This window comes from Cupressus sempervirens, chromosome 9, assembly GCF_028749045.1.
Source record: "Cupressus sempervirens isolate cs-2001-9-10 chromosome 9, ASM2874904v1, whole genome shotgun sequence".
NCBI lineage: Eukaryota > Viridiplantae > Streptophyta > Pinopsida > Cupressales > Cupressaceae > Cupressus > Cupressus sempervirens.
This window is the reverse complement of record NC_143126.1, coordinates 258,838,100-258,852,534: the sequence shown is the minus strand read 5'-3', so window position 1 is coordinate 258,852,534 and position 14,435 is coordinate 258,838,100. Positions and strand designations below refer to the sequence as shown.

General features: G+C 37.6%; 1 protein-coding gene across 2 annotated transcripts in view; it reads left to right on the top strand.

The window, feature by feature from the left end:
* The first annotated feature begins 858 nt into the window (after positions 1-858).
* LOC149538429 (auxin response factor 12-like) overlaps positions 859-14,435 on the top strand; it is a 230,903-nt gene continuing 217,326 nt past the window's right edge. For both annotated transcript variants that reach the window (XM_089799761.1, XM_089799760.1), the window contains exon 1: positions 859-1,131. In XM_089799761.1, coding sequence (XP_089655887.1) covers positions 1,086-1,131 — 46 coding nt within the window. In that variant the 5' untranslated portion in view covers positions 859-1,085. The remainder of the gene's footprint in view (positions 1,132-14,435) is intronic.

The window sequence follows — 14,435 nt, the reverse complement described above, 5'->3', positions numbered from 1 at the left end:
CTAAACGATTGAATATAATTGATTAAAAAGATGATACACTTTTTGATTCCGCATTTATCACATATGAAAGCGAGTCATTTGCGAAATCTCAAAAAATATCCATTTGTGGATTTATCTCATTTGATGTTGTAATTTTGCACTAATAAAAACTTAATTCTCAATAGACTCGCTATTCAACTTTATCAATATACAAAAACTTACTGATTTACTTATTTGTATATTTTATTTGTTATCATAATTATTTAAACACTGCCTATACATGAATAGCTCCATCAACATTTAAATAAAATGATTGATGCAAAGTCCTTATCCATATAAAGAATGGACAAGATATTCATCATGTATTGTGGGGAAGTGTCTAAATGGGAGGTTGCACAGGATAAAGGTGTGGAGAACGTCGGACCGCATGATGGGACGAAGTCCACATCCCAATCCGAACATCTCAGCCGTACAACCCAACCTTTCCCAGTTTCCCACAATAAAAGGCACCGCAAAGATTTTTGATTTTATTTCGAAAGGCATTCGAAAGATTGCTGTGCACAGTGCGAAGTAGACGGAAAGAGACACAAAATTATACCATGGAAATCCACCGGAGGCGTACGCGTCGATAAATAGAAGGCCGAAGAGTGGTTGGTCACTTTTTAAAATAATGCAGGGGAAATTGACAAAGCTAAGACGATAACATTAGTGCAAGTACGAATCACATCAATGTATATGAGCTGTAATACAGAGAGATGTGAGAGACGGGAGACTCGATCGACGGCGCAGAGTGATGGAGCGTTGAGATCGGACGGCAGTAAAGTGGCGGGCGGAGTGGAGGCGGCCCTACAAATACAAATGTATATCACGTACAGCCGTATAGAGAAACAGGAATGTGGGAATGTGTGCCTGTGGGGACGAGGAGGAATGGAGGCACCAAACGCACAGGAATGGTGGAGAACGCCTCCGTGCAATAACGCTTCCGTTGTATATTATGGACGCCATCTCTCCGCGAACAACAACTATACAGCAGATCTTCTCAATCCTTCGCACAATTATTGTTGTTTCCCACGCGCTTGCGCCGCTCCTGTGGATTTTTCTTTGCAATGAGGCGATTTTCCGCCTCCGCTGGCTTGCAACAGCTTCAGCAAGGTACCTGCTTGTTCGATTTTAGTTTCAAGTCTGTAAATTTTATTGTAGTTCTGAATCATGTAGCTAAATTTGCAGAGTTGTATGCTATTTTTCTTTTCATTTTAATTTCGATGCGTGTGTTTCGAACTCGTGAGCTGCGTCCAGCTAGATTCTCTGCTGCAACTTCAGTTTATTTGTTGTGTAAAGGAGTATTCAAAGATGCTGGCCGCCAATTGTGCTTTCTGTGCTTGCTCCGCCTATCGATCTCGTGACCTGCATTTAGCTGAAATAGTGAAGTGGCGAGACTTGTCTAGCTAAATTTGCAGAGTTTGTGTTTTATTTTCCTTTTCCTTTGGACTTCGAGGCATGTGTGTCGAACTTGTGACCCGCGACTAGCTAGATTCGGTGTTGCAACTTCAGTTTATTTATTGTGTAAAGTAGTATTCACAGATGCCAGCCGTGAATTGTGCTTTCTGTGCTCGCGCCGCCTACCAACCTCGTGACCTGCATTTAGCTGAAATAGTGAAGTAACGACGCTTGTCTAGCTAAATTTGCAGAGTTGTATGCTATTTTTCTTTTCCTTTGATTTCAAGGCCCGTGTATGGAACTCGTGATCTGCTTCTAGGTAGAAAAGCGGTGTTGCAAGTTCGGTTTGTTTATTGTGTGAAGAAGGATTTAAAGATGGCGGCCGCCAATTGCTTTCTATGCTTGCGCCGCGTATAGACATAGTGACCACTATTTAGAGGAAATGTTTTAGTTTTTACTGTTTATGTCTATCAGGCTAGTCGTATATTGCTTATTTTTCGTAATCCTCTTTTGTCCAATTCGTGATCTGCTTCCAGCGATGATGCCTTCTACTCGCACCGCATGTGGACCTCGTTCCTGTTTTAAACTAAATTATTGAATTTTGCGTCGTTATTTGTGTCAGATTTTAGTTTATTTATTTATTGAAAACAAGTTTTGAAACGTATTTTGAACTCGCAATGTGGAGCAATACATCTCTACGAAACTTTGCCTCTAGTCCTGTTGGTAGTTAACGAACTTTTACAGATAATTTGAGGTTGCATTATGTCAAGTGAAATAAGAGTTGTTCATGACTAATAGATGTAAGGAAGCTATAAGGTTGGAAGACGACTTCGGACTCTGGATTTTGAGAACAGAAAATGCAATTCTTTTTAAAGCTGATTTTAACTTGTTATAGTAGAATATTGTAGAAAAATATAAAATTGAAATAGGTAACATGCCACAACAGAGGAAACCCGACTTCAAAGTAGCTCAATATAAATTAATCTATAAAACTTTTAACAGTTAAAATATATACTTGCACAATAAGTCTTCACAAGAGTATTCACCAACATACAAGAAAAATTGACAGCAAGTACCTAAAAGCTCAACATAATAAACGACCATTCCACAATCTCCATATACAAGCAAATACATTACAAGATGTCACAAACGGTATTGTATGTAAAGAGCCCTGCCGGCTCTTTTCTGGTAGATTGCATTTTGCTTTTGAAAAGTGTGCAATTTTTTTTTTTGTGTTTTTTAATATGTATGTTTCTTTTGGTTTTTTCCTAGAATTTTTGAAAGATAGCAATGCATGAAATAAATGCTATCACAACTAGCTCACCAACTTTATTCAATGTATGGGATTTTGCAAACATTGTATGTATGAGATTTTGCAAATATTTACAATGCCAAAGAAACAAATGATGTAGACTTTAAATTTTCATAATTTTCAAACAACCGGACAGTGGTAAAATGTTGACCTTAGCTCCTTGCTACAACTAGTTCTCGTCCCAAAGTTGGCATGGATGTTGGAGAAGAATTATGAAGCTGCCAACTCAGACAAATACCTTTGCCCTTTCTCACACCTAGATGCAGTAGTATACAAAACGCAGCTGTTTGAATTCTCAATGCCTTCTCAAAAAAGACAAATGCTACCAATCAAAAAAGGATGAAATGTAGAGACTTTGTATTGACTATCGGGCATTGATAAGATCACTGTGGAAAACATATATCATGCTCCTCGAATACATGGCCTTTTGGACCATCTCAGAGGGGCTAAATTCTTCACAAAAGTTGAATTGAAATCTAGGTACCATCAAGTACCAATTGATCTAGTAGATGTGTGGAAGACTACTTTTAAATCTAAGGAGGGATTGTTTGAATGGTCGATGATGTCTTTTGGCCTAACGAATGCCCCGCCCACATTCATGAGGTCGATAAATGACGCATATCTAGATGAAAATCTCATCTTCAATAGAACTTGGGAGGAGCATCTATATCATGTAGAACACATACTTTTAACCTTGCAAGACCATAGTCTCTGTGCACATAAAGAAAAGTGTTTATTTGGTATGAAGAGTCTTAAATATTTGGGATATTCTGTTGATAGTGAGGCTGTTCATTTTGATCCTAAAAAAATACATGTGATTAAAGATTGGCTGTGTCCTAGATATCTCAGAGTACACAATTTTGTAGGGTTGACATTTTTATTACAAATTTGTGTTGGATTTTCACATTTGTCTTGGCCTATAAGTTAGTGCAAGGAGTGCAAGAATAATTCAAGTGGATAAGTGCCCAACAACAAGGATTCAAGGAGTTGAAACAAAAGTTATGTTTTGCACCAGTTTTATCTCTTCTCGATTTACAACAATCATTTGAAATCCAAATTGATGCATCAGAATATGCTCTATGAGTAGTCTTTATGCAACATGGCCATTTGGTTGCACACCATAGTGAGCATTTTTTTGATACGATACATATATATCCCACCTATGAGAAGGAGCTATATGCCATTGTTCAAGCTTGTAAGCAATGGAAGCATTATATCTTGGACAAGGACCATCATACACATTGATCACAAGCTTCTTCAATTTATGCAAACACAAGGGAAATTCAATTGTAAATTGTTTCTTTTCTAGATTTTATTGTGTTAGTATTTGTTTGCATAACGTTTCATATCAGACTTTGTGAACCATCATCAAGATGAAAGAAAGACAACATCAAAAGAATAATTCTTTTGCAAACACAAGGAATGTTCAATTGTAAATTATTTCTAGATTTGACTTTGTTACTTTTTTTGCATAACATTTTATTACACTCTATGATTCATCCTTTTCTCTTGATGTTCTCTTTCTTTCATCCTGATGATGGATCACAGAGTGTGATCTGAAATGTTATGCTAAAAAGTATAACACAATCAAATTTAGAAACAATTTACAATTGATCTTATTGATTGTGGAAATCTACTTACTCTCACAAGGGAAGTTGTAGAATAATAGACACCAAAGATGGTCAGCCTATCTTCAACAACCGATATTTTTGATAAGAAAGGCAGCATTGATAAAGTAGCAGACTTTTTGAGAAGGCCTCCAATTGCAGCTGTAAGTATGGTGTTAGAATCATGTAGTCACCAAATAGAAACTTCTGATGTTTACAATCAGTTTGTAGAGGGTAAACATGTGAATGATTCCTATCTGCAGGATGGAATGCTTTGCCACCTTGGCCAAATCTTTGTGCCTGATGTAAAATGCAAGAAGTTGATATAAGAAGCTCATTATAATAATGTTGTAGTTTATTTTGGAATAGGCAAGAGTATTGCTATACTTCAAAGATAATTTTATTGGCCAAAAATCAAGAATGTTGTAATTTCATACATTCAAGCTTGTACAACATGTGCTATTGCAAAGCATGTAAATCGTAAGTTAGGTTTGTATTACCACTTCCTATTACAGAAAAACCTTGACGTTTAGTTTCCATGAATTTTATGTTTGGTCCTCTTGCCACCAGATGAGGGCATGACAATGTGTATGTTTTTGTAATATCCAATTGGATATTTTTACGCAAATTTTCTCCCAAATAATTTTAGAATACAACATTTTTTTTGCAATTTTAAAACTCGGAATATTACTAGGAAAATACTCCTAATTGCTATAGATCAGAATTTGAAGGCAGCTTGTTATACTTTCAAACTATGTAACATAAACTGAATTTTACAAATTAAAAACCCGGTCTTTGCCGTAGAATGTAATTGCAAAGTCGAACTGAAAGCTGCCTAGTCCAATTTCAATATGGCATTCACAGTCTACCTTTACAAATGCTGCCCAAAACTGATATAGAAATCACGCCAAATACAAGAACCCTTGGCATTCAAGCTGTAAATCCAACACACTAATTCTGATGCAAATCGAACAAACTGGAATATCTAGAATTACCACATTCTTTAGCACCAAACTCCAATTTGCAAACTAAACCCTTGCTCAACAATAGAGATAATTGAAAATGTATTAAAACTAAATTCTTCAGTAAGCCAGTCACTTCTTAACCGCAGTAGACACAGTATGAGAAGTCTCTTCAATTTAGATTGACAATTAAATCAATACCACTTTACCTCAGTAGTGGATTGATGCACAAACTCAGTCTCAAAACCTTATACTTTAGCAAGGGCACATAAAATTAGAACTTCAAGAAACGTCACAAAGGCGACAAAGCAAAATAAGATAATCAAATGATTGGATGCTTTACTCATCAAATGGGCTCATATTTATAATCTCTAAGTGGCACAAAGTTTCCCAAATGAACTTCACTTAAGAAGCTTCCTCCATGCAACATTAAAATATAATAAAGTGTCATTATAATATAATTTATTAATTGCTTTTGGCTCCAAAAATTACGTTTTCCACCATAATATAATATTCTAACACACAAGACCACTGTTTATTGTTCCCACGATTTAAAAACTTTTCGTCTCAGTTCCAACGAGCTATGATATTGAGGTGACCAACAAACAACACCAACAAAATAGTAACCTCAACATATTTAGATGACTGATAATACTAATTCACTTGTCTTGTGAAAACAACTGAAGAAGCATTAGAATTGAAATCTGACAACACCCAAGTGATCCCGATGGTGGAAAACGATGAATGAACCTGACGTGGTGGGTGACTTACTATAAATAGATGCTCCCTCCAAGATTTTTGGAGCCCCAGCTAGAAGCCTAAAATGAAATTGAGAGCATCACTCAACTCTTCTAACTCATTTGAGCTCATCGAAACCAAATTTTTGACTTACTATAAATAGTAAGTCCCTCAAATGGAGCCAAAACATACCATAGGTTGCTGAAAAGCCTATAACTCCACAATTGGGACTCTCAAATCCCACTGTCAGCTCACAAGGGTCGTGATGGTGAATTGACCAAGCCAATTGCAAGACCCTACTAAAAATGGGGACATTACATTGGATCTCAAATCAGCCTATTAGCTTGATCCTAAGAGTAGAATTAGGGGTTTGACAACCTATAACCATCCTAAATCAGCCAATTGAACAAACAGATCACCCTACGAAGACCACCAAAATGCATGAAGTTTGACTCATAAGTCCACCATGTATCGTTCTCTCAGCAATACGAATGATAACATTTATGTCACTGTGTCCTTGTCTTGGAAGGGTAATCATCTCATAAGGTATGTGCCTCGGGATGAGATATCTCCATGAATCAATCTACAATTCGCTGACTTCTAAAGGCTTAACCAAATCTGAAAAAATAATAGTAGACCAAATGAAGCAACCACAAACAACTAGAGTATGCATAAAGATAAAATCACCAATCAATAAGTAGGCAGCTTCCACATCATAAGAACTCAGTGGCAAAATAATAGATGAGTTGTAGGAACCTTCATCTTCTGATTCACTATGAATACCATCAACCAAATGAGAAGATCACCGTCAAATGAAATCTCTGAATTATTTTTGCTTGGTTCATCTCTATTCACATAACATTGTGAAGATATACAACCACTGTAATAAAAATCAGAATGCTCATGGTTGTCTTCTTGGTGGTCATTATGGTCTTCTTTAACATTGTGAACCTTATTCAGATAAGCTGAAGTGGGGTTCATCTCACCAAGTGTATGGATCCCTTCAATAATGTGTAAGACCTCCTTGATTCTATGATCATGTCCACCATCTATGCGAGTGTTTGTCATAGAATTCTGATTTTCAACTTGATATAAGGAGTAGTGTGTCATACTCAATTGAAGACAAAACTCATCTACCTCCTCTTTATCTTCTGCATGTTTGATGGTTATATTCTTGTCTTGGAGAGCTTCATGTAATCTGTTTTCATTCTTTCCAAAGCCTCTTTTAAAGTATGAAGATATGGACTGTTAATCCCACTCATTATACGCTTCTCTTTTTAAATAGTTTGAACCTCGCACAAAGTTTCTTTAGTGCTCCTATGGGTGTTTTCAATATGTACTAAGGTTCAGCTTGTCATCCAAATTGTATGTTCCAAATTCTTCATCAAGACATAAGTTTTCTGATTGATCATTTAAATCAGCTCTATAGTGGTATCCTCTTGGTTAAGCTCATGTTTGCAATTTTGAACAGCCCCCTAATTGGTAGGAATTTCATCATTGTTTGCTTCATAATAGTAATTTCTTCCTATAGCCTCGTGTACAATGATGCCATCAGTTTCACAAGGTTCATCCTTATGGTGAGATTGCTTTTCATTTTGTAGATAAGCATCCCCATGAAAAGGTTTGTCAAAAGCCACTTCTAGATCACCAAAGAAGATGCTAGTGCATTCCTTACCATTTCTCCAAGCTGATTCCGTTTCTTTGCAAGCTCGGATTTTGTTATGTTGAAGTTGATCTAGCCACAGCTCTAGAGTTTTCTTTCCAGGAGGAGGCCTCCTTGAAGAGAAGATCATTCAGCGATAACATCACCCATTACACAGGGTGTGCTTATTTGATGGGTGCTGTTATGGGCGTTGGCGTGGGTTTGGTTGAAGGCTTGAAGGCCGGAGAAGCGAGAGATTCCTTTAAACGGTTTAGGGTTTAGGGGATCCTTCACCTCCTCCATGTTGATCTGATCTTCTTGGGCTGATTCTTCTTCCTTTTTATTTTCACATATGTGACCTAGTGACCAAGAATGTTGGCAAGTGAAATAAATCTGCCTTTTCCTCTTTTGGTTTTTACTCATTTTTGTAGATCTCGCAATTTGCATGGCTGCTGATATTAGCTCATCCAAAATCATGAACTTCTTGAACATTACACTTTTATGCTCAATTAATCTTTTAGAGACTTCATATGCATTTAGTGATACAATATGTTCCTCCAAATAGCTAATAAGGCTGATTGCAACTACTTGCCAATATCAACATCTACATCAAGGATTGAGGATACAATGGTGTGCATGCAAGGCTTTACATTTTCTGAATGATGATTCCCAATTTTAGTCAAAAAGCATTGAATTAAATCATTGCATTCTGTAAAAACCCTCAATAGGCTATATCCTTAACAAACATCAATTTGCTCTTGCTAATCAACAGTTTGATATTTTGTCAAACATTTGGTAGGCAAATTATTATCACTAAATAAATAATGCTTTAAATTCACAGCCAGCTGCTCACAATTTTAATTGATTAAGTCTTCATCAATTTGGACAAATGAACACCACTAAACAATTCAGAAGTTATTCTATAATTGATGGCACTGCTACTAATAACCAATTTAAAAATTTACTTCTAGAAATTTACAAGAATGCAATAATGAACCTAGAAATTGACTTCTAATAGATAAAATATGGATTGCAGTGCTCAAAAAACAATCAAATTTACTCACAGGTTCAGAAATACATGCTCCTCGCTTATAATCGCAGGTGCTCTAAAACCTGATTGTTGCCCTCCAATAATTGATTGCAACCTTCCACAAAGTTTGAAATCGCTGCCAAATACAAGGACAACACCATAGTACATTCCTCTTTAACCACGCCAAACAATAGACAATAATGGCGTTCCAAATCACAAATTCACCAGTCACAATGAAATTCCCAAGTACAATACATAATAGTTGAAAAATACTAAAATCTAATTAAGACAATTCTCATAATTAATTCACAATACCTTAGCTGTGAATTACTAGGCACTTCTTAATTCCAAACCCTTATACTTCAGCAAGGGCAAAGAAATCGACAAACTCAGAAACTCTTCGTAGACAACAAAAGAAAATAATCAATTGGATGCTTTACTCATCAAATGGGCTCATATTTATAATCTCTAAATGGCACAAAGTTTCTCAAATGAACTTCACTTAAGAAGCTTCCCACACACAACATTAAAACATAATAAAGTGCCATTATAAACTAATTTATTAATTGCTTTTGGCTCCGAAAATGACCTTTTTCCACCATAACTTCAATTTCTGACATGTAAGGCCATTGTTTCTTGTTCCCATGATTTGAAAATTTTCGTCCTGGTTCCAACGAGCTATGATATGAGGTGACCAACCAACAACACTAACAAAAATAGCAACCTTAGCTTATTTAGATGAATAATAATAATAATTCACCCATCTTGCGAAAACAACTGAAGAAGCATCAGAATCAAAATATAATAACACCAAAGTGATCTTGATGATGAAAGATGATGAATAAACTTGACAGGGTGACTTACTATAAATAGACGCTCCCTCCAAAATTCTTGGAGCCCAAACCAAAAGCCCGAAATAAAAACTAAGAGCATCCTCTAACTCCTTTGACTCAACTCAGCTCATCAGAACCAATAGATTGAATTACTATAAATAGTAAGTCCCTCAAACAGAGTCAAAACACAACATAGACTGCTAGAAAGCCTATAACTACACAACTAAGACCCTCAAATCCTACTGTTAGCTCATGAGGGTCGAGATGGTGAACTGACCTGGCCAACTTTAGGACCCTGCTGAAATGGGGACATTACAGTCCTCCCTCCCTAAGATTGCTTGTTCCCAAGCAATCCTGGAGCAAAATGGACATCACAATCCACTTGGATCCCAAAGGTAGAACTGCGTACTATCTTTGCTGTGTACAAACAATTGTAGCACCAACACCCAAATAATGGACAACATCAAAATCATTTGAAAATTGACCCGAGACATTGATGAAGGCAACAACTCATCGAAACTCAACCCAACTAAAATACTAACTCTATCCACACCTAGTCCCATCAAATTGATACTCATACCCAACTGCACTGTGGAGATGGTAACAACCATAGGTACTTGAAAGACTACCACCAACTCCAACCTTTGCCAAACTGTCCTGGGTGTGTAGATACTGCAAGGGGTCTAATTTACAGTTATCAATCCCATTTGCAAAAGATGGTGCTAACCCATCCCATAATGGATGGCATGAAATTGGAGCCAACCCACATTGACATGAAACCAAATCCTCTACCTGTGGGTCAAAAGAAAAATGATGAGCACTCCTCACAGTGTAATGCCAATAAAAATTCTCAATCTTTGTCGAGGGCTCATCATCATCAAACTGGGAATCAGAAGATGACTCCAATCTCTGACTTCGAACTATTGGTCGGGCAGGATCCTGGGCAACCCTCTCAGCAAACCCAACCTCAAAATCCTTGTGGGGAAGCATATCAGACAAAGTCTCTACAATCTTTCCCACCAACCTTTGAATAACATGAGAGCCTTGGATGAGAGTACCCTCAGACACTCTGTAACAATCCTCCCTCACATTCAAACTGTCCAAAAGATACTCCATGAAGGACTCTGTGCAGTAGAAGTTATATATGGAAGCATCCACTTGCGACCAATAGTTGATCCCTCTGAAAATGTGGCACTGCCAACTATCCAATGCTATCAGCTGTATGAGATGAAGAAATAGATTCACTTCCAGCAAAAGGAAGCAAATCAACATGAGAACCCAATTCCCCTGATACTCCCATCTCATCCATATCTACTGCACCCATATCTTGGACGGATGTGTCGGCCACATCATCATGTCCATCATCCCGAACTGTAGAAGCAAACTCACCACCAATCACAATATGCAATTGAACTAGATTTGGGGCTGGTGTGGTCCGAACATGCCCCAACTCCACAGTCACCTCATCCAATCGTGATTGTGACTTTTGAAGAGCCCACTGAGTACACTGAAGGGAGTCCATAGTCACCTCAATCTCTTGGGTGAGCTCCACCACCTCCTCTTCTTTCTCTAACAATGTCTCATGACCGGTGCTACCCCACTCCAGAAGGTAATCCCGATCAACAACTAGTTGCGAGTAATTATGCTTCAACATCCTGACAGCTAGAGAAAGAGTACTATCACCGCGCTTATTAGACATAGGAGCACCCCAACCAGATGTAGCTAGCATTTGACGGATAACATCATGTTGCCCAAGAGCTGAAGAAATGTCACTATCACATACCTTCAGTTCACTGGTCACATGATGTCTCAGTAACACCTGCCTCCTATGCAAGCTCTCTGTCTCATTAACTGTACTGTGATAGGAAACCAAATTAGAACTGCCCACCACAAGATTACTTATTGCATGTGTGCTATCGACCTTGCACACCTTGCATCCGAGATACAACTACTATGCACCTCAATCAACTCCTCATTTGAAGAAATGGAAGCCCTCACAATATCAATATCCCCACATGTCTCATCTTCCACCTCAAAGGATGGATCCTGTAAACACTGATCTTGGGACCCATCCAAAACCTCCTCGGAGTCATCAGCTGATACCTGGCAAGGGATATCGTACCCGGTGCAACTCATAGCATCATCAAATGTATCATCAGAGGTGTCCATACTATTGCATCCACATCTATTGACTCTGCTATAACATACAAATCACCAACATCACAGTTGGGTGACTCCACACATGCATTGGTCCCACCCAAGGAAGCAGCTGCCTCTTGTATTGGAGCAACAATATGATAACTCACATACAAATCTTCAATATTAATCCCCTCCTCGAGAGAGCTAAAAGTGTTAGTAGTAACAACTACATCAACTGTCTCTACACTAGCTGTAATAACTCTGGGAGCCTCAACCTGCTAAAGCTCAATGCCCCTATCCACCAAGGGTACTGACACATCTACTAATCTCTGTGAAATAAGTCCATCATCAACACTGCGAATGGAGCTAGCAGGTGCCGTACTAAATATAGGTACATCAGCATCGTGGACACCTATCAGGGAAAACTCAAGCTTCCTTCCTTGCAACCTCGATGTTGGCCTTCTAAAGGCGGAAACTATATACCTTGCTGCCCTCTCAATTGTCGTGGGCTCTGACAAGCTCTCCGCCAATCTCTGTTGATGAAGCTTCAGTTTCTCCAAACTCTCCTGCAAGGCATTCATTTTTACGCTAACTTCCTCACTTCTCCATTGACTTCTAGAACTACCAGTCCTATGTTTGTCCATAGCTGGAGAAAATAAAGTGTTGGTCACTCTAAAAATCAGATCTGAAAATCTTCAAAGCTAGCACTGGACAAAATAAAAATTGAGCCCAATTCCTGCAAGCTGGTAGGAAACCGCTCTGATACCACTATAAAAACCCTCAATAGGCTATATCCTTAACAAACATTAATTTGCTTTTGCTAATCAATAGTTTGATATTTTGTCAAACATTTGGTAAGCAAATTATTATCACTCAATAAATAATGCTTTAAATTCACAGCCAACTGCTCACAATTTTAATTGATTAAGTCTTTATCAATTTGGACAAATGAACACCACTAAACAATTTAGAAGTAATTCTATAATTGATGGAAATGCTACTAATATCCAATTTAAAAATTAACTTCTGGAAATTTACAAGAGTGCAATAACGAGCCTGGAAATTGACTTCCAATAGATGAAATATGGATTGCAGCTTTCAAGAAATAATCCAATTTACTCGCAGGTTTAGAAATACATGCTCTTTGCTTATAATTGCAGCTGCTCTAAAACTTGATTGCTGCCCTCCAATAATTGATTGCAGTCTTCCACAAAGTCTGAAATCACTGCCAAATACAGGGACAACAACCATAGTACATTCCTCTTTAACCACACCAAACAGTAGACAATAATGGCGTTCCAAATTACAAATTCTCGAGCCACAATGAAATTCTTAGGTATAGTACATAATAGTTGGGAAATACTATAATTTAATTAAGACAATTCTCATAATTAATTTACAATACCTCAGCTGTGAATTACTAGACACTTCTTAATTCCAAACCCTTATACTTCAGCAATGGCAAAGAAATTGACAAACTCAGAAATTCTTCGCAAGCAATAAAAGAAAATAATCAATCAAATGCTTTACTCATCAAATGGGCTTATATTTATAATCTCCAAATGGCACAAAGTTTCTCAAAGGAACTTCGCTTAAGAAGCTTCCCACACACAACATTAAAACATAATAAAGTGCCATTATAAACTAATTAATTAATTGCTTTTGGCTCCGAAAATGACCTTTTCCACCATAACTTCAATTTTTGATATGTAAGGCCATTGTTTTTTGTTCCCATGATTTAAAACTTTTCATCTTGGTTCCAACGAGCTATGATACTGAGGTGACCAACTAATAACACTATAAAAAATAACAACCTCAGCATATATAGATGAATAATAATAATAATTCACCTGTCTTGCAGAAACAACTAAAGAAGCATTAGAATCGAAATATAACAACACCAAAGTGATCCTGATGATGAAAGGTGATGAATGAACCTAACGGGGCGACTTACTATAAATAGATGCTCCCTCCAAGATTATTGGAGCCCAAACCGAAAGCCCAAAATAAAAACTGAGAGCATCCTCTAACTCCTCCGACTCAACTCAACTCATTGGAACCAACAGATTGACTTACTATGAATAGTAAGTCCCTCAAATGGAGCCAAAACACACCCTAGGCTGCTGGAGAGCCTATAACCACACAACTAAGACCCTCAAATCCTCCTATCAGCTCACAAGGGTCAATATGGTGAGCTGAACTAGCCAATTGCAGGAACCTGCTAAAACGGGGACATTACACATTCAAGGTCAATCATAATGAGAAATGATCTGACCTTTGTCATAGTATCTAAGATCTTAACCTTTTTGGCAAAGGCAGGGTCTTTGTCATTTTGTAACTCCTGAAATTTTCTCACAATCGACTGCAAAACTTTCCTCAACATATTATCATTATAATAGGCTTCTGTGGGAGCTGTTATCCATGTAATCTCACTGAGACATGATGCAATTGCAAGCCTAACATCTTTATGTGGATGTTCCATAAACTTGTGTAGGACCCAAGGCTACCATTGAAGGCTGTAAAGTCCAATCTAAAAGCCTACAATCTGCCTGCTCTACTTTGCTCAAATACGTCTCTAATTCCTCCAACTTAGAGAATGTCATCTAGGAATTTCAAGGAGTCTAACTGTAATCCAAACAGATATAACCACCTCCCCAATTCCTCTTCTTTTTGCAAATCCCTTAGCTGCTCATGACTAAAAGTGCCATTGAATTCCTTAGAGAAAATACCATTTTCCAAATTGTCCATTTTCTTGC